The sequence below is a fragment of the Neopelma chrysocephalum genome, unplaced genomic scaffold (assembly GCF_003984885.1).
Source record: "Neopelma chrysocephalum unplaced genomic scaffold, ASM398488v2 Primary Assembly neopelma1_24, whole genome shotgun sequence".
NCBI lineage: Eukaryota > Metazoa > Chordata > Aves > Passeriformes > Pipridae > Neopelma > Neopelma chrysocephalum.
The window spans coordinates 3,818,809-3,843,957 of NW_020897693.1; the positions used below are offsets into that span (position 1 = coordinate 3,818,809).

At 43.8% G+C, this 25,149-nt stretch overlaps 1 protein-coding gene across 2 annotated transcripts; it reads left to right on the plus strand.

Annotated features, from left to right (window-relative positions):
- Positions 1 to 14,035: 14,035 nt before the first annotated feature.
- Positions 14,036 to 25,101, plus strand: TMEM9B (TMEM9 domain family member B). 2 transcript variants are annotated; one of them, XM_027700559.1, is made up of 5 exons: positions 14,036 to 14,186; positions 16,345 to 16,436; positions 20,054 to 20,162; positions 21,120 to 21,254; positions 23,950 to 25,101. In XM_027700559.1, the coding sequence occupies exons 1-5, from the start codon at positions 14,112 to 14,114 to the stop codon at positions 24,103 to 24,105; spliced, it is 567 nt and encodes a 188-aa protein (XP_027556360.1). In that variant the 5' UTR covers positions 14,036 to 14,111; the 3' UTR covers positions 24,106 to 25,101. The 2 variants fall into 2 exon arrangements, with proteins under 2 accessions (XP_027556360.1, XP_027556371.1); XM_027700570.1 differs by lacking the exon at positions 14,036 to 14,186 and adding an exon at positions 14,594 to 14,613.
- Positions 25,102 to 25,149: the final 48 nt, after the last annotated feature.

Consider the following 25,149-nt stretch of genomic DNA (forward strand, 5'->3'; position numbering starts at 1 on the left):
TTTGCTTGTTCCCTGGATATGCTGGGTTTTTTTGTTTGCAGTGCAATTCTCTGCTGAGAACAGGAGTTAATTTCACTCTTTAGTCTGACGGGGCTCCGAACTCTTTTTGGAAATGCTGTTGAGAATTTCCATCAGACCAAAGAAGAGAAGCAGTGGAGATGCACTAATCAGGCAGGATAAATGGCACAAGACACTTGAGTTAAATGTGAGCACTTGAAATCTCAGCCTTTTGTTGCCATGTGTCTCCCTCCCAGAGAAGGTGTGAGACAGCTGAGTGTTTATGCTGTGTTTGGCTGTAGCTTGCTGGGGCAATGCCAGCCAGTGCAGGCAAATAGGAAGGCCCTTTGTAAACTCTGGAAAACTAAGAAAAGAAAGTGGCCTGAACAAAAGACATTCTGAGGTGAGGCATGTGTGCAATAGCAATGTGACCACAGACAGAAGTGCAGAAGCCTGAGTTTAGGGTCTTCCCCAAAAGTTTGAATGTGAATTTAGGGACTTGCTGTCTTTGCCTGGATGGGCTTTAGTCTGCTGCAGCAGTAGTTGGGCTCTGTATTACCAACGAGAAATTATCCTTTCACCCACTCAAAGTCCCACAGCAAAAACCTTTGGTGGAGCAGGAACACTCCAAGCCCAGTAAAACTGGCTCTCCTTGGCGCTGGGCTGCCTTTCTCTGAGTGTGGAAAGAAACCAGGCTCCAGCAATAAAGTGGAGAAAAAATGAGGAGGATAAATGTACAGGCAAAAATAATGTCTTATGCTTCCTGGAGCTGCTACAGGTTTCTAGGCTTACTCAGACTATTCCTGATGCTAGAGAGCAGAGTCCTAGCACATGCAAATGAAGAATCAATGGGCAAAATTCCATTCATTCTGTGCAGAGCAGGACTAGCTCTGGTGCTGGAGGCCTTTCAGAGGTGGCTCCTGTGAACAAGATGCTCTGTAAGACAGGTCAGCTGCCATAGGAGACAGGTGCTCACCTCAGTCCATAGGGATTATAGACTACGGGAAGTAACATCAGATCTCTGTATCCACACAAGAACTTGCATGGCCACAGAGGTAAATGGTAAAGCAGCTGAGTGCTACAGACCAGCTCAGCAAGCCCTCAGTGCTTGATCCTGCTTATCTGCAGCACAGGCGTCTGTCTATGCATCTTTGGCAACCTCTCCATGACATGGGTTTGCAGGAAGTCCAGGCATTGCCTTGTACCTGAGGGACCTGCTGCCTCTTGGCAGGTGGCTGGAGGCAGAGAAGAGAGCAATGCTTGAACCATCTGGGGTAGGAAGGACTTGGGAGATAAAAAGATAGCTTTGAGAGGATGTTATGAGAAGCCCCTGGGGTGGCAGTGGGTTTTGTTGAATGATTTATGCCCCAGCTGATTAACACTGTCATGCTGCACACAAACTTCTCACAGGTGAAGGCAAGCACAACCCCCTTCCCAAGTAGCCTCAGGAAAAATGAGCCAGCTGCTCCTTGGCCAAAGGGCTCCCCAGGACTGTCCTTGAGCTCATGTGGTCAGCAAAGCGTGGTGGGACAAAACACCTTTGCCCCCTCTAATGTCTTGTCTTCATTTTGGTCATGTGTAAAGCAGAGACAAAGCCTGCAAAGAAGAAGACATTAAACAGAAGCCTTGGTGGGTCCACCAGAGCTTCAAAAGCTGGTGGAACATGAAAGATCTTGATGGTGGGGCTCTTGCAATTAAGATGGCCCATGTGAGTAAGACATCAACCCTCGCTGAAAATTTTAGAGTCCTGGTGGAGAGTGGCTGTCAGGCTTCCAGTTTGTGTCTGTGTTTCATTGCAAGCGATGCACCCAAGGGCACGTGGGCAGGCAGTAGCAGAGGAGGAGCACCCTGGGGCTCTCCCCATGACCCCACCACCTCCCACCACATCGGTCCAAACAGCTATGAAGCTGACCAGACATTGTAACTCCTTCTGGGCTGGCCACCCTGAAGCAGCAGCTGCTGCTGCTGATCCAAGTGGAAAGCCAGAGGCCATTGCCAGGAGTAGCCCAACAGCAATTATTCGCATGCATTTTGTGTCCTGCTGAGATCCACCAACATTTTTTCATCACCTCTATCAGTGGTGCAGCTGATTAGATGAGACTTGCTGGGTCATCTCTTCACAGTTATCTCCAGGGTAATCTGTTATCTAATAGTTCTCTGGGGAGGTCCTTTTTATGGGCTTTTCTATTACTGATGATAACATGATGCTCAACATGTTGTGAAAACAAATGTGATTTGTATGTCTCAGATAGATGACTTATTTTGATATAAACATATGCTTTAGGGTTGTGTATTGCTGCATTTATTTTATGGGGCAAACATCGGTTGAAGTCTGTATTGCTTTATCACCTGCTCACTTAATAAATGGAGGTGAGGTATCAGGTTTCTATCAACTGAAAGTCTGCTCCTTTTCCTAAGGTGAGTTTTCTCTTTTCTCCCTTTTTCATGGGCTGTGCACTGCAGGGGTAGCTCAGCCATGTGCTGGTCTCCTCCTTTTCCTCCTCTGTTAACAACTGCATGGCTGACGAAAGGCTACAGTCTCTGGAGATGACACTGCAGGTGTCGGTGACATTTCACCAGAGGTGGCATTGCTGAAAAGGCAATTGATTTAATGATTTTGTTACTAGAGTGGTGCTGCCACCACTTCCCCAGGATGAGATTTCATCACTCTCAAAGTGGGTGTGAAGACAGTCAACAACCTAAAAATATCAGGAGTTTAGGAACGACAGGAAGCCACGACAGCAGGAGAACTAGCTGGGGGGGATGGTGCTGCAGGGACTTTCTCCCTTTCTTTTTTTGAGTGCAGTGGGATCAATGCCTGGGGCTTGTGGCAGCCCCCACTGTGAAACACAGTTGGACTCTCCAGAAAAGCTTCTGACTCACACAAGGGGAAGTGGTGCAAAGCTATGTGCTCACTAAACGTAAAACAGCCCAGGTGGGGTATCTGCAGAAGGTGGGGAGCTCTTAGAGCCTTTTAAGCCCCATGTGTCTCACCTCTGCTGCCCACCTCTCCCCCCTGGACAGAGGCAGGGCCAGCACTGATTTTCTGCTCACTTCCTCCCACCCCTCTTTCTCAAAGACCAGGAGAAACAGCCTCCTCCCTGCAATGGAATGCAGACACCGCTACCGTAGGTGCGAAAACCACCACCCAACTCTTCGAGGTGCCTCCAGGGGGTGCACTGCCTGTGGGGCTGGGACAGCCTGCACAGGCTCCGTGCCCTGTGCTGTGGCATCTGGCAGTGCCTCACTGCTGTTTGTGCGTGGCTTGGCTGGTCTGGCCCGGGCTGAAGCTGCAGGGACCATGCTGGGGCACAGCAGGCTACAGTGTCCCTGTGCTCTTGCCAGGCAGCAGCCCCTCGGGTGACACGGGGGCTGCAGAAAGCTGGTGCCCCAGCTTAGTGGCAGAAGAAAGGCAGCAATTTCTCCTACCAAGGGATGAAGCACTAAGAGAGGGCTGCCAGGAAGATTAGGGTGGAAGACCTGGACCCACCCACCCAAAAACTTTCACTGCTGGAAGGAAACGGCAGGGAAGGCCAACTACCACTGCAACCCAGGGGTGTACAGCTGGACACCTCATCTTCCAGGTGTTGCCAGCTGGGAAGCATCTCAATGGCAATGCTGGCAAAGGTAGTGTTGAAAAATACTGCTTAAGGAAAGGAGCAATATTGAGACCTGTGACCCCAATGAGAAACCAATGTATTTTAAAGTGTTGCTATAAACCCCAGTACTCTGTTCCTCCACAGACAAATTAGACGGAGGAAGGTGAGTGATCAGGCGCTTGATAAATGCAAAACATATTGAGTCATGGAAAACAAGGGCAAGAAGAAATTGTGCAACACCAGAGAGCACTGGCTATTAATTTGAAAATAAAAATATAATTGGGAGTTCATCATTGGTCTTTCCTGGATCACGAATCAAAAAATCTCTTCAAAATCCCTGGGCGGAGGATAAAGCCCAGCACGAGTGCATTGCAGCCCAATGACCTGCTTTTATCCAGGTCAGTGGAGACCAGGACATATGAAAAATGATTAGGACTTTGCATCTAGCCTTTTTGGGTGCTGGCAGAGAAGGAGAAACGCCATAATTGGGCAAAATGTGTCTTGGAACTGATGTAACAGGGAAACTGGGCCTCAACAGTGCAGTCATCTGGGAATCCGGTGAAATGGGTCTCCTGTGAGTGGTGCCCTGGGAAGGCTGTTTGGCCTTCTGTTTGGCTGGTTTAGAGAGGAAATCTGGGGATTTTTAACTCCTACTCACAGAAAGCTTCTCTGCTGAAAGCATCGTCATGTTTCTTGGTTTAAGCTTCAATGACATTTTTCAGATTTACTTTTAAGGCTAACAGAAGGGGAAATGGGCTCTAGTTCCTCTAGAAGGAGAAGACAGTGTATTTTTAAGAACAAATTATGCATGAGGACTAATTAACTTGGCATTTACAGCTTAGCATTCTCCTGGGTAAATTTTCTCCAACCAAGACCACGTTTTGTTGCAAGAAAACTTCTGCCAACCATCTCTTTTCTCCTGCTGCTTTGTATGCTGTGATATTAAGGTCATGAGCCATCTTCCAATGTCCTGCTCAGTGACTTCCAATTAACTAATGAGTCAAGTGAGGATCTCAGGTGTGGTTTAGCTGTAAGGACTGAGTAATGTCTCAGTGGGGACATCCCTCTTATGGTCCTGGTCAATGTTTTAATAGCTATAAAGTGCCAAGTGGGATAGGCTCCTAGAGGGGCTTGCTACAGAGCAACAATTTAACAGCAGAGCTGCTGTTGTTTCTAATCATCAGAGAGAGGAGCTCTGAAAAGGTCATTCTAATGAGGAGAAGGAGACTATGTAGGTGAGGAATTTATCTCTTCCTCTAGTACTAAGGCCTTTCCAAATAATTTGCTCTCTGAGCATGCAGTGGTTATGGTTCGCAGGCTGGGGGGATGGACAGCCCAGACACATGGGCAGGATGAGGCAGGCAAAAAGCTCTTGTCCTTGCTGCTGCGGGTGTGAAGGGCACACTCATCAGCAACCTGTCCCACCACAGAATCTGTTTGCTTGTGCTGTGCATGTGCTTCAGGGCTGTGTGGCACAATTGGGCAGCGCTCGCTTTACCTGGTGGGACGTGCAGCTGAAGACAGAACGCGTAAGCTTGTTTCAACAAGGGGTGCTGAGTTTATGCTAATAATATTTGGGTGTTATTTAACTCTCAGTAGAGTCCTCCCTCTCCTGCAAAGATCATTTTCCACCCCAGGGAGCATTTCCTGCCCTCAGGAGAACATTCGACAGTGCTCTACTGGGAATTCACACACTATCTAAGTAGTTATTGTAAAGAAGGGAAAAGGGGTTCACCTGTACCTATCCAGAGACCATCTGAGCATGGTGTCAGCTGAAAAAAACCTACTTGGAGAAAGCTCAAACGCAATGAATCACTGTAGTCTGTACAAAGGAAGTTAATAGGATACTCTCATTCAAAAATTGTATTAGAAGACGCTGATGACAACGAGCCCACATCAGTTGCTCTGCCCGCACTTCCGCTCTCTGCCATCCCAAATCAAGTTAAGGTGATACAGATGCACCTCTTATTGCTTTAGGGGAAAAATATGGCTTGTTTTTTCCTGAGGATCACAGGTAACTAATGCAATAGAGGCCAGGCACAGCAAAGGCAAAACCCCAGCCTTGGCACTCTGATCGCAGTGAGGTCAGTGGGGTATCCCCAGAACCCACCTTCAGGAGGGAAGGTCTCTGCATGACAAGATGAAGGGTTAATGTGCACCAGCTGTAAGACTAGTTTGTGGGAGTGCTGCAGGTCTGCACAACTACGTGCTCATGTGCAAATAGAAACCTCGAATTTCTTCTACTCTTTTAGATTTTATTCTCTTGATTTTTAAGCCTGAATTGATGCATCTTTGACTAGCAAGGTCAGTTATTCACTTTCCCCACCATACCCACAATACCAAACTATAAACATAATCGGTGGTGGTGGGTAAACAAAGAGACCCAAAAGACACAAACACAAAATTCAAACAAAACACTCAGTTGTAAAGCCCAGAAGCTCTAATAAGGAGTCCAGTATGTTAAACATGATACAAACAAAATGGACTCCGTGTCCAGGTCTTGAGGCTGGTGAGTGAAAGTTAGGGTAACTTGGCAAGTGAAGAAGACAGGCAAGATGACAAAAGTTAGAACATGAGGTCATGAGGTTTTAGTAGAATTAACTGTGTGCTAAGATAATCCATAGGAGATTGGTGTTAATTACCTACTGTCCCCACAGCTCTCCTGTGTGGAATATGCTGCTTACCCGAGAGCCCATCACAATAGCATTTAAGTGGTGTAGAAGCAGTCTCCCAGGGAGCACTGCTCAGAATGGACTGTCTCCAGGAAAGTATCAATCTATGGGAAGAAAACCAAGGTTATATATTAAGTAGAGTCACTTGTTGCATGTATTTATTGACCTCCCCAGAGATCATGGCTGCTCACCACCACTAAGCTGCAGGCTGGCCCAAACTGCTTTCAAAGAAAGCCACCCCATTCTCTTTCAAAAATGCTCCAAATTTTGATCTCTGAGTTGATGCAGTAAATCTCCTTTCTGCCTTTGAGCCGAAAGAAGTGGGTGCTCTTGTCAGGCAGAGAACAACCAGAAGCACATCTCTGAAGCACATGATGTACTGAACTCTCTGGAGACTGCTAATGATGTTTGATTAATTTTCATTATCAGTATGAGCAAGCTTTGAGCTCTCTCTGCATCTGTCTTATTTAGAGTTGTCTTTTCTTTCTCAGTTAAATAGCAGCTTCTACAGACAGTGATCTAATTGTTCCCCTGCACCTGCTTGAAGCCATCCAAGTTAAGGATGGACATTGAGTAATTTGCAGTACACGTGATTTGGTCTTTAAGACTCAGATCAAATAAAATGGAATAGCAGATTAACCAGTAATTGAGGTACTGTGTAGGCTGATACTGGGGTCACAGAAATGCTTAGGCTAGACATCCCTGAATAGCGGACTGAATCAAAATACACATGTTTGTGGTCACCAAGAAGCAGGACAAACAGCCTTCCGGTGGATACCCTGAGCTCACAACCTACAGAACGCTTTCCGCCTGTGGGGGCAATGAGCTTTTGCAGTGGATTTTATATCAAGTCTTTGCAGTTCTGAAAAACTCAGCAGCCAGGGCACACTGAGTTCAGTTGCTGCTGGGGAGGCAGCAGCCCAGGAAGGGTTATCTGCTGTGACCTGTGGGCCTGTCAGCAACCTCCAGTGCAGTGCAGGGAGTACCTCATGCTGAGCCCTGTGAGGGTGAACCCAGCTCCATGGGTCATGCAAGCCTTTCAAGTCACACACAGAGGCACGAGGCAAGGGGTGCTCAGAGCACTGCAGTCAGAGGAAGGGCGCACAGGGTCTGGCTCACCAACACAGCCACGGTGCCCCTCTTACAGGCACTTGCTGCTCCAGGATGTCCTGAACTCATCTTTATGCTACACATTTTTCAGCTATACAGCCAAAACCATCAGCTCCAAAGACTTCTGCCCGGACAGCTGCTGGCTTGACTGATCTGTATTTGGCCCAAGTCTTCACTATTGCAGTGCCAGGAGGCACACAACTTTTGGAAGATTGGCAGGACAAGGTTCCCCACAACAAAAGCAGATCTTTCTCTCCAGAATATTAGTCGGAGCAACTCCTTGCCATCTACTACATGAAATCAGGAGTTACCTGAAGTGCTGTTAAATGTTAATTCGCTTCAGCATGCATGGAGAAACAGCACCAATGAAAAAAATATATAGTCTCTGCAGCAAAACCAAAAGTTATTCCTGACTAAATTACCAAGCAGCAGTGTGCAGTGTAAATGGCAAATCAAACTCAGCCATTCTCCCTGTGTTTGGGTGATGGAGAGTTTAATGCCTCTGCTCTGATGATCAAAACATCACTATTTCAAATAGACCTTTTTTCTTTGTAAAATGCTCTTCATTAATTGAAGGAAGAGGCGTTGTCTGGGTTGAAAGTCAGAGCCTGGGCACGCTGTCAGATGCGATGAGGCAGTCAGAGGGAAGCTCGCAGGGAGCTGCTTTGCAGGGTGTTGTCATGGGAACAGAGCAAGTAGGGCATCCGCCGCTCCGCTCCGTATCCTCCGCACAAACTCTGGCGATGCAGTGGCATAAAATCGATTCTGTTAGCAGCGATAGGAGAGCCAGCTCTCAGGTTGTCTCTGTAGAGATTTAATCTGAATGAAGCACAAAGGCCAGAATTTCCCTCTATGTAAAAGTGATGTCACTCCCTCTGATCTGAATGAAGCAAGACTTTTCACTACCCGAGTGAGCACCAAGGCGCAGACATCAGCGTGGAAGGACTGACATTAAAAATACCTTGTGGAACCACAATTTCTGCTAAGATCCCTCCAAAATGAGTTCACCTTAGAAAGCAGTTACTCAGGATCATGTTTACTTAGATGACCTTGCTTGATTTTTTGTGCACATTTTAGTTGCCTATGAATTTGACAACTGTAATGGTTAAGGGCAGCAGACAAAGGGTTAATCCTGGTCAGCATGTACATCACCATGGTGTACAAGCTCAGAATACAAAATACTGCCATTGTGTCAATATTTGTGGTCATCTGAAGTATCTGACTCACTTTGCACAATGCTGTCTTTGAATGCAAGTTACCTTCTCTCTGCAGGTCTACGTATATGGAATTATTGGAATTTCTTTGTAAGAAATACCTTGTGTGATACTGTGGTTGCTAGGGATAAGCAATGGCTATGAATGGTTTCCTGGCTAAATAAGAATACAGAGATTCCTGCTCTTGCAATTATAAGGGATGAAGTATCCGAAAGAAAAAGAATATTCCTAATGTTACAGAGACCAGTGGAAGTAGAATCAAATGCAATAGGTAAGCCAAGATCTAAGAAAGGCTGAAAATGCCAACTGAAGAAAGGTTAAAAGAGCAAAATGTAATTCATTGCCTCCAAGCTTTCATTTTGTCTTGCCCAGGTCTGCTGGCAAAGTAAAGATCTCCTAATTAAAGCAGGCATCTGCAGTGTAACTGCATTGCTGCCCAGGCCAGCAAGATGCTGAGTGCACACTTCTCATTTCCTATTGACACTGAAGTGTGAATGAGGGGCCCACATCCATCCAGGGCTTGCTTGATGTGTGCTTTGGAAAAGTGAACAAAATAGCAGGCAAAGGAAGAAAATGGAGCCAATGCATGGAGGGCTTCCCAGTTTTCTTGTTGAGGTTGTTGATTAAAGCCCCTCTGCTTTATCCCCCCTGCTAACCTGTAGCAACAAGTTTGAGAAAAGTAATGACAAAGTTTACCACAAAAAGGCCTGGTGTTGAATCATAAACATAATCTTACCTTGCCTTTAACATATCCCTCACTGCCTATGGTATTTCCATGCAGGCTGCAGCAAAGATTGGAATGAAATGGCTGGCACTGGGTAGAGCATGTTCTGGATTCATTTTTTAGTGCTGATCCCTTTGAATACAAAAGAGGCAGCACAGATTTATTACAGTATGGGAAGGAAACTGTGGTTCCTTTTTGGGCATGGTTGCCTCTGCACCTCTGGTAAAAGCTCTCTGAGGGAGAAGAACAGGGAGTACAAGACAAAGAGTGTGGAGCAGCACTGACCTTGTCTCTCCCAAGGGCGATGCATGCAGGGTGTCCGAGGTCCTGCTGGGTCAGTGCTGGCGGAGGCTATTAATACATTTTGGATTAAACAAACAAATGCAGAAACTGTTCTTGATGCTGCAAGGGATGAAGCCAGAGTTGTGGATTTCAGACCATGGTTAAAGAGCTGAAGTCCCATTCTCACCTATAAGCTGCAGTTCCTTGTATTTGCAGTGTGTCTCCTTCACTTGAAGGAAGGGACGTGCACCAGGAATTGCACTGATAAGAGCATGACATATGTCACTAATTCAAACCATAAGCAAAACACAGCAAGCTCCTGATGTATGCAATATGGGGAGTCAGCTGCTCCAGTGCCAGAGTACCAACTGACCTTGCATTAGCAGGGAGGGACCTTGAACTCTTACAGCCTGCAGAAAAGTCAAGAGTGGATTCACTGAGACAGAAAGATAAAATAAATGCAGAGCTCTTTCAGCACTTCGCTCCATTTGCTTCCTATCATAAATATCAATACGAATATAGAAATACAGAGGTGAACAGTTTGCCTAGCTTGTCCTTTCCATATGCATGCATTTCTGCTGTGAAAGGCTTTACGTAACTCCCAACAGCAGATTGCAAAATAATGCCTTGGTTATGGAAGGAAGCCACGAGCCATTACATTGCATTACTGTAATGTAATGGGTCTCTGAGATGAACTATATTTGGAGAGCTTGCTTTTATTGTAAACCTTGTACCCCATCCACCCCACTGGCATCGATTTCTCTTCGTGATATCCAGAGACCAAAGACCACAAGGCCAGAATACCAGATAGACCTGAACAGACCCACTGAGATTTTGTCACAAAACAGAAACTAATCAAATAAAACCCTGCTGTTTATTTCAAGGGATGCAGTACCAGTAACAGAACATATTCAAACAGATGCTGGTGATCCAGGTGCTGAAAGGTGAATTTCTCATTAGCTTAGAGCAACTGACGTTGTAATTAATCGATTCCAATGTTTCTTTGCTAAGTAAGGGCTGCCATCATTTTAATTTTTTAACTGAACATAGGGAATAGACAAAAAAGAATTTGCATTTACTTTGTTTTTCTTCTGTGCAAATGTCACATGGCTTTCATGTTGGCAATAACTGCAGAAGTGCTGATTCAATCACTTATTTACATAATCCCCTCAGATTTTTCTTTTATATTATTATTGTTGATAATCAACAGATTTTCTCAGCTGGGAAACAGAAGAGAAGCAGGCAAGTTCTGAATGTGAATAGGCTGAACTGACATAAAAAGATGGTAATTTGCATTAGTAAAAAATAATCATAATGCAGATGATTTAAATTATGGTAAATACTGTCTATCCCTACCTGCCCTGAGGAACATTCACCTCATGACAGTGAAGGCCTGTTCAGCTGCAGTGTGTGAAGCAACCCTACTAATTGTTTGAAACAGCACAGTAGAGTCCAATATAATTACCGCTTAGTGCATAAAGGTACTTTTCAGGGAAAAGGTTTTAAAATACCTATATTCACATGTGAGTCAGTGCAGCACAGTAAGCAGGAGCAGAGACACAGTTTAGTGCAATGCTGGCTACAGAGACGATATGACTTCGGGAAGGTTCCTGCAACAGGAAAGGAAATGCAGAAGCTCACTCTGAATGCCTGGAAATATAAAGCTCCCCTTCTGGGAGATTAGCTAGCTGAAAAGCAGTTATGGTCAGGGCAATAATTTAATAATTTTCTTAAAATCACCTTTCATTTACATTTTTTAGCTGTCTTTTCCCTTTTTTTTAAAAGGGACTTTAATATTGCTTTTGATACTGGTAAGCTGACAAATCAATTTTAAAGAAAACCTGAAAAAAATCTAAATGTTAAGATAGGAACTTCCAGTACTCTTTTCTTAATAATTCATCCAGCAGTTTAGCTTACTAAATCACTGCTTATTGTTTTCTGGGGGAAGAACGGACTTGTCTTCTAGAAGTAATCTCCTGCAGCACCAAGAGCCTGTGGCTCATAAGTTCCCGTCTATTTTCTTGGTGTCCCTGGATTTGAGAAAGCTCCCAGACTGGGCTTGAAGGTCCCAAAGGCTGTTCCAGCCATCTAAATAAAAGTGCATTTATTACCTGCGTATCAGAACTCTCTGAATGTGTTAAAAAATTAGTTTATCAGGCTGTCTTTTCCTACATTGAACTCTTCCAAATGCAGTGATGCCTCTGAAACTGCTTATTATTTATTTCAGCTCAAAGTGTGATCCGTGTTCTTCTAAAGATTCAGCATGTTTTTCAACTCAGCAGTCAATCCGCCTGTCATAGACTGTGACTGTGGGTGGTGGGGAAGACACAGAGCCACCTTCACGCTTCAAAACACTTTTATTGCAGATACAGTCATTAAATAGACAAATTGTTTGGCTAAGGCTGAAACCTGATGTATGCTCATTATAGTCTGCTGGCAATTTTCCCTGAATTTTAAATAAAGGTGTTTTGTGTTTCCATAGTAACTCAAGCTCCTTTACTGAGATGCCCGATGTGCTGTTGGTATTACACAACTCATTGTATTAAAATGAAGTGAACAGCACGATTGAAAAGTATACTGTATCTAAAGGATTACAAAATTACAGCCAGTAGCTGCCATGCCAGGGAGAGAGGCTGGATTCAGCTCTGGTAGCATCGGGTGGATTTGAGGTTCCTACACCAGTAGGAAGACTTGTAGACTGCTTGATCTGCCAGGTCTTAGGGCTGGAAACACTGCTACTCACAGAGGTTGGCTGCCCTCTGCACGAAGGTGAACATAGCCCTCTTGGGCAGAAATAACTAACAATCACACAATGAATGGGGAACATTGTTGAATTTTAGGGATATCTTCTCAGGGAAACATCTGTCTATAAAATGCATGAAGATTTATACAATTTATATAACTGTATATTCAGATGTGGAAAAACTGGATTATGTGCCACTTGCACACCTCATTTAGAGTCCTACTAATCATCACTTCTAACCCATTTCAATAGGCCCAGGATCTGGGGAACTACAGGCCTGTGAGCCTAACCTTGGTTCCAGGCAAGGTTATGGAAGAGATCATCCTGAGTGCAGGAAAACCAGGGGATCAAGCCTAGCCAGCATGGAATTATGAAACGCAGGTCCTGCTTGACCAACCTGATCTTCTTTTGTGACAAAGTGACCCACTTAGCAGATGAGGGAAAGGCTGTGGATTTGTCTATCTAGGCTTCAGTAAAGTGTTCAACATTGTACCACAGCATCCTCCTAGAAAAAATTGCCTGCTTGTGGTTTGGGTGGGTGTACTCTTTGATGGGTAAAAAACTGGCTGAACGGCCAAGCCCAGAGAGTTGTGGTGAATGGAGTTCAGTCCAGTTGGCGGCTGGTCACCAGTGATGTTCCCCAGGGCTCAGTTTGGGGGCCAGTCCTGTTTAACATCTTTATTGATGATCTGGACGAGGGGATTGAGAGCGCCCTCTGTAAATTTGCAGATGACACCAAGTTGGGTGGGAGTATTGAGCTGGTCAAGGGTAGGAAGGCTCTGCAGAGAGACCTGGACAGACTTGATCAATGGGCTGAGGTTCCACATGGCAAAGTGCCAGGTCCTGCACTTGGGTCACAACAACTCCACACAGTGCCACAGGCTGGGGGAGGAGTGGCTTGAGTTCTGCAGAAAGGGACTTGGGGGTGGTGGTTGACAGCCAGCCCAGTAAGAGCCAGCAGTGTGCCCAGGTGGCCAAGAAGGCCAATGACATCCTGGCCTGTACCAGGAATAGTGTGTCCAGCAGAACTAGGGAAGTGATCAACCTCATGTACTCAGCACTGATGAGGCCACACCTCAAGACCTGTGTCTAGTTCTGGGCCCCTCACTTTTTAAAGGACATAGAGATACTGGAGCATGTCCAACAAAGGGCAACAAGGCTTGTGGAAGGTCTAGAAACATGTCTTGTGATGAACGGCTGAGGCAGATGGGGTTGTTTAGTCTCCAGGAGAGGAGACTCAGGGGGAATCTCATCTCTCCACAACCACCTGAAGGGAGGTTGTAGTGAGCTGGGGGCTAATCTCTTCTGCAGTGCCTGTGGTGAGAGGACCAGAGGAAATGGCCTTAAGCTGACAGGAGAGATTCAGATTAGGTATTAGAAAAAAATTTCAGTGTTACAGTGGTCAGGCATTGGAATAGGTTGCCCAGAGAGGTGGTGGAGTCACCATCTCTGGAGCTGTGCAAGGGGCGTCTGGATCTGGCGCTGGATCATGTGGTTTAGTGGTTCAAGGGTTACAGTGGCAGTGCTGGGTTGGCGGTTGGGCTGGATGATCCTAAAGGTCTCTTCCAACCTGGATGACTCCACGATTCTATCAACAGCTAAGTACCGGCCGGCCCGCGCCCCGGAACCATCCTTCGGCGCCGCCGTTCCCGCGGGGCCGCCAACGCGACGGACGGCGCCTCACGTGAGGGCGGCGGCAGGCGGAAGTGATGGCGGCGGGCGGCGGGGGCCCGGCGGCGATAGAGCGGCGATAGAGCGGCGGGGCCCGACATGGCGGTCCGCGGGGCGCGCTTCTGCTCGCTGCTGGCGCTGGCCGCGCTGGCCGCGCTGGGCGCCGAGGCCAAGGTGAGCGGGGCGTGGGGGTCGGGTCGCGGCGGTGCTCCCGGTACCGGGCCCTCCCTCTCTCCCTCCCACCGCCGCCCCGGGGGAGGCCGGGGCCGGTGTTTTCGGGCGGCCAGGGGAGCGGTGCCGGGCGGCCCGGCCTCTCGCCAGCCCCGCGTTCTTCGCCGGCCTTGAGCTCTTAGCGATTGATGTCGCTTTGACGCGGTGCCCGGGGCCGCCGTCACTCAGAGCTACAGCTGAAGACGGGCTGCCGTTCCCGAGGGTGCCGGGGCTGGGCCGGGCTCCATCGCGGTGCCCCGCGGTACCGCGGGCTCGGCTCTCCCTGCCCGGCCCCTCCTCGCCCGGCTCCGGCTGCCTCTGCTGTTGGTCTTGCTGGGTTCATGTTTGGAACTGTTACCTCTTCTGTCACAGAACATTGTGACTCCTAATAGTAAGAGTGCTTCCTGTTGTTAGATTACCTGCGTGTCTGAGTTTTCTCATGTTTAATGATAATCAGCCACTTGGCTTCTCTGTGACGAGATCAGAAGTGACTCGGTATGTGGTGTGTACTTATTCTGCTCTCGTGGGCCCCGCCTGGAGTGCTATGTCCAGCCCTGGGGGCCCCAGCACAGGAAGGACACGGACCTGTTGGAGCAAGTCCAGAGTAGGCCATAAAGGTGATCACAGGGCTGGAGCACTTCCCCTTTGAGGAGAGGCTGAGAGAATTGGGCTTGTTCAGCCTGGAGAAGAGGAGGTTCCTGGGTGACCTGATTGTGGCCTTCTAGTACCTGAAAGGAGCCTACAGGAAAGGTGAAGAAGAACTGTTTACAAGGGCGTGTAGTGGCAGGACAAGGGGGAGTGGTTTTAGACTGAAAGAGAGTAGGTTTAGACTGGATATTAGAAAAAAAAAATCTTAACTGTGAGGGTGGTGAAGCACTGGCACAGGTTGCACAGAGAAGTTGTGGGTGCTCCATCCCTGGCAGTGTTCAAGGCCAGGTTGGATGGGGCTTTGAGCAACCTGGTCTAGTGAAAGATATTGCTGCCTATGAATGCAGTAGAGTTGGAATTAGATGATTTTTAAGGTCCTTTGCAACTCAAACCATTTTATGATTCTGTGATAGTGCAGTCAAGGTTTTCCAATTGACCTCTGCCCACGTAGTGTTACTCTGACTTCGTTGTTCAGTGTAGGAGTTCATTACCTATACTTGTTCACACTTTCTTTTATAATGCCACAGGAAATTGCCTTGAACTTTAGATAAGCCATGTTCCCTTGTCTCTTATTATTTGCTCGAAGAAGTTACTCTGATTTGGGTTTGAGAATGCTTTCATCTGTAACTCCTGGCTGACCATCTGTATTCTCTCCCTAGAGTTTTCTGTTCATGTGCAATTTGGGAAAGAAGTGAATGATCCTGTTTTAGTACACTAGACAAAGTGGTCTTTTTTTGAAATTCCGTTTTCTCCAGTAGTGATCTAAATGTTTTGGGTGCTGCTTCTTTTTTCTTGTCCATAACAGTTAATTCTCCTCACTTCTTTGTGCAGTGCCTATTATTGTTTATATAAATGTTAATTTGTTTCTCTAAAACTGGCTTTGACAAGTTTTCATAGTTGTTCACCTTCAACTTGCCTTTGTTTAAAATTCCTGGTTTGTACTTTTTCTCTGCCTCACAATAACTTGCGGCAGTTAAGACAATAACACCACAGGTTGCACTATTCACTCCAGTAGTTTTCCTTAGAGAGTTGTTTCTCTTGTGGGCAGAAAGGACAGAATTATCCACAGAGGTTTCTTTGCCACTTCCATTTAGGTTTAGTATCCTTTCATTCATTTTGAGCTCATCACTGTGGCTGTTATGCAGCTCTCCTCATAAGCTGAGTGGTTGAGTAACCAGCATCAGCAACTTCTCCATGTGTGTTTTTTCTTAAAAAGAAGAATGAGCTTAAATGCCGGATTTTTCTCTAGAAGAACGCATCTCTATCTCAAATAATAGTGTTATTTGACAAATTGCTCTGCTTGATTAGTAATTTTGAAGGGTTGTTCTTAAACTTGTAGGAAATCCTGATTAAGACTATACAAAGGTACTTGCAAGTAGCTTGTGTTAAATATTTCGTGTATTATGTGAAGAGTGTTTTCTGTATCCTTGGTTACTGATGATAATTTGTTCTAAGCATGTTGTTTACTTTACAGAATTCCGAAGATGTCCGGTGTAAATGCATCTGCCCTCCTTACAAGGACCATTCAGGCCATATTTACAACAAAAATGTCTCACAGAAAGACTGGTGAGTGTGTGTACCATACAAAATTATAATAAACCTTGCTGGTTAAACACTTGTTCTATGATGATTATATATGACTCTCCTATGGTGGTGCCAGGAGAAATTACATCTGTTGCATAACTTATTGGAACTTTTCTTTCACAAGTACGCCAGAATTCAGCTCTAGCAAGGGACAAGGCTTGAAATCCATGAGTTTTGCCCTGTCTTCTGTTTTGGTTTGCTTGCTTGCATGTTTAGTTGTGTATTTAGACTTGGAATTAGTAGAAGGGAAGAAGGTGTTGTATTTTGAACCCAGTGATTTGGAATGGTGTGAAGGCAAGGAAGCACAGACCTGGAACTGGGACTCAGGAGTGTTGTCTCTGCTTGCTCCACTCTTGAAATCCATCCAGTCATTTAGACTCTGTTATTTCTGAAGGTCTGTGTTGCTCCAAATTGCAGCCAGACAGTGCGGTGATGTGACGTGGCCTGAGCCATCTGACAACACTTTTTTTTTTTGAGAGAGAAAGGTCTTGCATCTCTATGCCTCAGCAAGGTGCACTATTGTATCATTTAGGCAGCTGTGGCATGTCAGACCCTTCTCCAAGCTGAGGACTGATGTGCCTGGCCATGGATGAGAGGTGGGGGAGAAAGGGACCTGACAGTGGTTTGTTACATTGGCCCAGCTCCCATGTGTAATTTCACCTGGAGTGTCATTGCCTGTGTGAATCATCAATTAAAACACCATGTTTTAGAGTTGTGTTGTTCCTGGAAGTGCTCAGAGATTCTTAGGTCAGCCTATTAAGGCGTGACATACTTCCTGACGTATTGACTCTTCTTCAGTTACATTAAGAATTGATAAAAGACTTTTCAGTCTGATGAGTAGCAGCAGATTGGCATCTTGGTTATGCAAAATTCATACCCCTAAGTAGGCCCACAAAAATAACTATGAAAATAAAATCAGAGATATGATTTGATAGATACGATATCTACAGAGATATGTAGAGCTGTGCCTTGACTTATTAAATTACTTCCAGAAGAAGTGTGAGAAACAAGGCTGTATATTTTATTCTGAACTAATAAACATAAAACACACTGTCCAATCAAAATTATTATTTTTGTCCCACATTATTTACTTAACATCATTACTCCTACTATGACAAATTAAGTTGCAGCAACGAAACATATTGATAGAATTCCAGCTGCAGCAGGCATTTCAGAGTAGCACTGGTACTGGTTTTATTGTTAATTCCCACTCTACAAATGAAAGTGGATTTTTTTTCAGTGGGTACTGCATAGTGTGGGGCTTACTAGCAGAAAAGACCCTGTTTCCCATTAAATCAATATTAATACTCATTGAAGTAAAAATTACCTTCGAAGACTTGACTAATTTTATGATGACAGGCACGGTTGTATACAGAATCTCAAAAATCTATTTTATTACCTTAAATCCTGTTTTGTTGAGATTATTTCTTAATTGAGCATGTGGGAATGCTTTATGTTTTTGATCTTCTGTTTGAGATTTCTTACCACTTGTAAAAGACTTGCTTGCTAGTTTATGTGGAACAAAATCAACAAATTCAGTGCTGTACTTTGGCTTCTGCATCAGTGCAAGTGATTAGTTATGGAACAGAACTAGCTGGTGTGCACCATCCTTTAGGTATTTGATCAGTTAGTCATGAGACAAGCCAGATCAGTTTTTAGTGTCTTTATGAATTATGTACAGTGTAATGACTACTTACTGCTGGCTTGTCCAGACATAAAATGAAAATTTAATTTAATTTTTAATGTTGAGCCTGTTATGTGTATCATGATACTCTTATCTGGATGCTTCAGTTCTCTCTCTTGGAATGGTCTGTCCCTTGGCTTCAGGCTGGCAAACAGCACGTTATGTGAACATCAGTGTGGGCTGGGGTGCTCTGACACCACTGAAAGCACTGACCCTCCTGGAGTCAGGCTTGGAACTGTTCCAGACAATCCCATCCTGTGCTGGGGAAGCAGAGTGGAGCCCAAGTGTCTACAGGGTTAAATAACCCACTTCCAAAGCTCAAAGTACAAACACCCACCCTCGGCAGGCACTGGTGTAGAGGCCTGCAGTGGTGTCATGGATGTGGGGGTAGGGAGGACGCCCTGTCCATGAGCTGAGTGAGCTGGAAACCTGTCTGTGCAGGAGCTGCCCTTCTGACAAGCCCAGCTTGCCTTGGAAAAACTGCTTTTTTGGTGCTGTTACTGTGTTTACAAGGGAGAGGGTGGTAATGTAGAGGCAGGTGGGCGGGAAAATCGTTTAGAAAAGTGTCAGCCTTTTCTGTATTTTCCTCCAAACTTGCCCTGGAAACACTGTGCAAGAAAACACATAATCTAAATTCTAAGATTCTGATAGATTTTACACTTCCTAGCCACTTGAAACACTGAACTGGAGAAAAAAACCTGTTGACATTAGTATTTTTCTATTCTCAGTAACTACTGTACTTGAGCTATGTGCAAGATTTCTACAGAACTTGTGCAGCATATTGATGCAAGCTTCCAGTCATAGGAACAGCAATTGCACTGATTATAATCCGCATGTATTTTTGATTTTGCAGCTTGAATGGTGCACTCTTCCACAGAGGAGAATGTAATTCAGCTTTCACATATATAAGAAAGATAAACCCCCCACTCCCCTCCAGAGGCTGTGACTTGGCACTCAATAGTTGTAGTTATGAAGAAGAAATGCAAAGAAAACAGTGCCTGGCTGTGTGTTTGCAGCATTGTGATTTAGCCCAGCAGTGTTGAGTTCTAGGCTGCTGCTATCGCTTCAGGCATTTTGTTGCATTACTTGTTTCTGACTGTGCTGACATTGAGGTAACCAGGATAAAGGCAAAACAGGATTTTGGTTTTGCCAGTGGTCTGGAGAGACCCTGGGGTCTGAACTCTGAATAACCAACCTAAGTCAGCAGAAAGACTAAAATTACCTAAGTTGTTGTTGGAAGCAGTTGTGTCATGGCAGCTGGATTTTAGTGCTGTGGTATAGAGCACCCATAGTATTGTCAACCACACTTTTTGACATGGGATTGGCATACATTTTGTAATCTTTTAAGTCAAATTGTGCTTTTGCTGAAAGCTGAATGCTCTTTATTCACTATCCTGAGAAACAACCCGTCTGACCTCCTTTTTTTTTCTTTCCTTTTTTTTTTTCAACTCCTGTACCTTGTGATGGCAAGAAAAAAGAACTTCAGTTCATGAATGTCACAGAGAGGTTAATCTTCCTTCAGAGAGTGGAAGGATAGAATAAGGCTCTTTTGAGTATGATGAAGAAAGAAGTGGAATTAATAGCTGGAATTTACTTCTATCCATCATGTCAGTGTCAAATAATGCATTTCTGCTGGATTCATATCCTTGGACTTGTTCTGCTAACAGCTTTAATACTTTTACTGAAAAATAAAAACACTGTATTGAGACAGAAAGCTCTTAAAACTTGTTTAGCAGCTTGTCAATAGCTGAATATCTTGTTTAAGGGAAATAATTGTGGCGTAGGGATTTAGTTATACCTCCAGTTTAGAACAACTGAACTTAAGCAAAGGTGGCTTCTCAGCTCCTGCAGCATAGTGGAACAGCTGAGCTAAAACCAGCTCAAACTGACTGAGCACTTTCTGTCTTTACTTCAGTGATTGTCTTCATGTGGTGGAGCCTATGCCTGTCCCTGGGCCTGATGTAGAAGCCTACTGCTTACGTTGTGAGTGCAAGTATGAGGAGAGGAGCTCTGTCACAATTAAGGTAAATGTGATTTTGTTGGCATATATGAAATACTTCAACTGTTTAGTAAATATGTCTGTTATCTTTTAGAGAAATATTCTTTTTAAAGGGAAGACTTTTCTAAAGCAGCCTAAGATTGAACTTTTTTTCACAATAGTTGCTCACAGTGTATCTTGAGTGGTAACAATAGTGTCAAACTATAGCTGAAGAAGTGAATTTGAGACCCTTTATTGAAGATCATTTGAGATTAGGCTTTACACCACTACATTTGAGATTAGGCTTTACACCTGGCTAAAATTCTGAGTGTTAAGCTTTGGGCTTTGTTTTTCTGATTATTTTAGGGGGTCTCTCATTACTCGTCTGCCTTACTTGCTTACTATAAATTTCCTTTATACATTGGCAAGATAAAAAGAGCAAGATTATCCATGTTTATTCTAACAGATGTTTTCTGTGTTCTTTACATCCTTATCCAATTGGAGCCATTGAGCCCTGGACTGGGTGAATAGATCGTGCAGTGTATCTTATGGTCTTTGATAACACAGACCACTTTTTTGCTATTTAGAAGTTTGGTATTTTGTTTTGCCTTCCCATTTTGCTTGGTGACTGTTTGAATGCAGATCTGTCCTAGAGAATGGACACCATTGGGTGATGCCCCAAATTAGTAAGCCCACTGTAATGGTCAGACTGAACAGTTGTCTTGGTTGAGGTGAGATTTATAACACTGAATTGTTTTAAGAGGGATCACATAAGATTTTTAGCAAGCTCTCACTAAGAGGAACTGTTTCAAGCTAATATGCATCTGCCTCAAACCCTATTAATACCAGGTTGTAGTTTGTTGGTTTTCCTCTCTTCCTGGGTTTTAAGTCGTCTGGTGACACTAGCAGAGATTAGACATTGGGTGTACTCTTCTTTTGGTCCTTGTTGTGAGATTTTGGGAAGAATGTCACAATCCTGGTAAACTGTGCTTGCATTATTTAGGTAACAATCATCATATACCTGTCTATTTTGGGCCTACTTCTTCTATACATGGTGTACCTTACACTGGTGGAGCCCATACTGAAGAGACGTCTTCTTGGACATTCACAGCTCATACAAAGTGATGAAGACATTGGGGTGAGTTCACCAGCGTGTTTGTGTACTTGGTGAGCATAAAGATTGGGATGATTAGTTGATAGAAAATTATTTGGGAGGAGCAGCTTCTTTTGCCAGGCAGTGTAAATGCTTTCCCTGAAGGGAGAGCATAAAAAAAGGTGTGTGGTGACTTCTGTGAAGCCATTCTTTCATTTTTCACTGGGCTGGAAAGTAGTAAGGGGGGAACTGCTTCAGTTGTCCCAGCTCTAGGCACAGATTATTTTCACAGAGAAGAAACAGTAGGAATGGAGGTAAGCATGTATATAGGAGTACAACTTAAGTGTTAGTGATCCAGAGTCTTGCTGGTGATCACATTTATGCAAATTGCTTACTGCTCAGATTGCTCTGTGCAAAAAGAAGGAGTGGTTGCATCTTCTTTTGCTCCAGTTTGAATTTGTTGATGCTAAAAATTCAAGAAGAAATTGCTATAATGAAGTAAAATAGTGATTGATGCAGAAATAATTTCTTAGTATTACAGCTAGAAATCAAAATGTGACGGTATATTCCAGAACAACCTTTTTTTGGGAGGAAAAGGGGAGTAGTCCATTAGTGATGCAGTTCCTGTCATTACTGGCCTTCCTAATCTCCAGCACTGGGTAACAATCATGTATTTTTGTTGTGAAATCAAGGCACATAAAACACAGCTGATAAAAACTATTATCTAGGAAAATGCTTAATTTTGAATACTTAATAACCCTCTTACCAAACAGCAACACCTTTTAAAGTGAAGATGGCTTATGATTATGTCCCACTGTTTCTGAAATTCCTTGTGGATTACATATAGATATGTTGCAACTATCTTTGTATTGACACCATAGGATTTTCCCTATGTTGTTACTTCTAGGGGAATTTTGGGTTCAGGGTTTTTTAATTTTTTTTTTACTTGTGCTGTATGCTATGGCTCAGACAAATTTGTACCTTAAATGAATTATATTAATATCCCCAAATCTGGGTTAAAATCTTTTGACTGTAGGTGGAAGAAGTGAAATAAGTCCCGTGGCACAGTTCACGTTAACTGCAGAATGAATTTACCTTAAAATCTAGGTCCATCTTAACCAATGCTGTGTTGACCTGACCTGTTCTCTGACCTGTGCCTGTGGAGTCACTGGTGCTTTTATCTGCAGTGATGCTTGGAACAAATGACACCTCATGTCCTTGCTTATTTCAAGTTGCTCCTTTCCTGTTAATCCTCCACCTGTTACAGTGAATGTAACATAATTTAAGGTCCCTCATCCTCATCCTTGCCTTCCCTCTTGCAAGTTCTTGAGTATTCTTGTCACACTTTGGAAATATCATGTGCATTGATTTTTGTGGCTGAACTTCAAGCCAGTATGTCTGCTCTTTCTCATTGCCTGTTGATAGCAGTGGTAACTGATGAATGTAAGCCACTTCCTTAGTCCTCTTTCTTATTAAATTCTTTTTTCCCTTTGTTGTCTACACAGAAATTGAGAGTAGCTAGCATTTGAGCTGAGATTCTTGTTTATCAGGAAGGCCAGTACCATCCAGCTTGTCCTGCATTCTCCCACCACCTGTTCTATGGTAGAAGTGTGGTGTTATTGTGATTTTGTTTCCCTGTGAATGAAGGGATCTGTCACCTGTTAAATGCCTGTTCTAGGTATATCCAACTCTACAACTTTTTGTGGTGAGATTACAGCTCTTCTGGTCATGGATTGTCTCTTGTTCTCTGAGTATATTTATTTAAGGCTCATGTGTGGCTTTGGGACTTGTAGCAATCACTTCAATAGGTATTGTTGATGATAATCTCTGTGCAACTAAGAACTAGCACTGACCTGCTCTGCACAGTCATGTCACAAATAAAGTATCCATTAATATGAATTTCTTCAAAAGTGTTCTTGAAAAAAAAAGGACTGTGAAATGTAGGCATTCAGAAAGATAGTTATTTAATACAGGACATAATTACATTATTTTTCATTATGCATTGTATATATGATGCTTTCTGACATAGCCTTAGCAGCATGACTTTGTCCAAAACAGTTCAGTTCCAACATTTACTGTTTATAACTTTGTTATATTTCCTAGAAGGAAAATAAAGCTTTGCAGGTACTGCTAGAAAACAGATAAATATAAAACAAGCACTGGGTTTTTGTTGAGTTCTGTCCCTTAAACAGCTGTATTGACACTGTGCTTTTAGACAGCTCAGTACAATAGGCTTAGTTTGGTAAACATCAGAGTGTGTTGGTTTTATATAGAAACTGTGTGTGAACATCCTGAACTGCCTGGCAGTAAATGCCCAAGAGCTGGCAGAGAACTGACTCGTAGATTAATTTTTGAAGTGAAGTGCAGTCGTGACTGGGAGGCTCCCAGTGCCTGGGTCTGTCCCTCCAGCTCCTAATGGATGCAAGTCTGTGGTTCTAAACCTGCAGCTCACCGTGGCGTCTCTGTGCAGCAGATGATTGATTGACAGTACAATGAAGTGTGATCTGTTTGGGAAACCTGTGGAAGTTACTGTGAATGAGAAATTGAAGTATAGTTCTAACTATTCAAAAACTTGCTTAGTCATTATTACTGACCTGCTTGTTTAAACAGCTTGTTTATCCTAAAAAAAACAAAAACAAGACAAAACCAAAACAAACCTTTGGAATGTAAGGACACAAAAGACTGATGTGGTTGCTCTGTGGAATTGTTGGGGTCTAACTATTGACTTTTGCCATTCCAGGATCACCAGCCTTTTGCAAACGCACACGATGTGCTGGCTCGTTCTCGGAGCCGCGCCAATGTGCTGAACAAAGTGGAGTACGCCCAGCAGCGCTGGAAGCTGCAGGTCCAAGAGCAGCGCAAATCTGTCTTTGACCATCACGTTGTGCTGAGTTAATTGTGTCTCAGTAAAACGACTCCAGGGAAGTAAAGTGGACTAATGGAAAGAGCTGACATATGTCTTCCTGATCCTGCCAATTCAGAAGAGTTTTCTTGAATGATTTGTTATTGATTTAAAAGAAATAAAAAGTGTTTGAACTTTGAAGGAATGTACTGGAGTGGGAGCAGTTTTAAAAGATTAGTTAACCAAAAGCTAAAATCTTTACGTTTTCAAATGGCTTTTACTAACAAAACTGAAAAGAAAACAAACCCTAAGATACCTTGGGTTGCCACTGTGGTACATTATTTACAGTTGTGAGTGTATGGTGGTTTTTAACTATATATTTCTCTCTACTGTTTATGTGGTTAAAAAGTACCTGGGAACACAGTAATTACTTACAACTCACTAATCACTTTATGTAAAGACCTTTTGTAAATATACTTGGATTTTCTGCTGATTAATGCTAGGTACTGGAAATCGAAGTCTTGCAGTGTAGTTTTCATATCAGAGAATGAAATCCTGTATTCATCATTTGGTTTCTTGCACTCGTACCTTCAAGATGCTTGTATGGCAAGTGATGTCTGCAGATTTAAGGTAAAACATAATGGACACTGACTCTTTGAGCTGCATATTTCAAGTACTGTGATGTAGATAAATTCAAATGCAGTGCACATCAAGACAGTGTTATTTTGTTCTATTTTCCTTTAATAGCTTAATATATTGTAGGTGTATGATAGCTCTTAAAAAAATCTTTCCCTTTCTTTTCATGGGTAAAGTCTCAGGAGTTAGTATATGATGAAATATTTATTATAAAAATCTTCCTGCATTTGTCTGGATTGATGGTGTAAGGCACATACTTTCTCTAGCACCTGTCATCTTGGGAGTTAGGTGTATTTTTTTATCTGTGACTCTGTACTCATCTCTCTTAAGAGGTATACAGTTGCTAGATGACTAACTTTCATATATCCCCTTTGGAATGTAACAATTAAAGATAAAACTGATTTTTGAAAAATGGATCTGCATTATCAGTTTGTCATCATTTTTCTCCCTCTTTATGCTGCA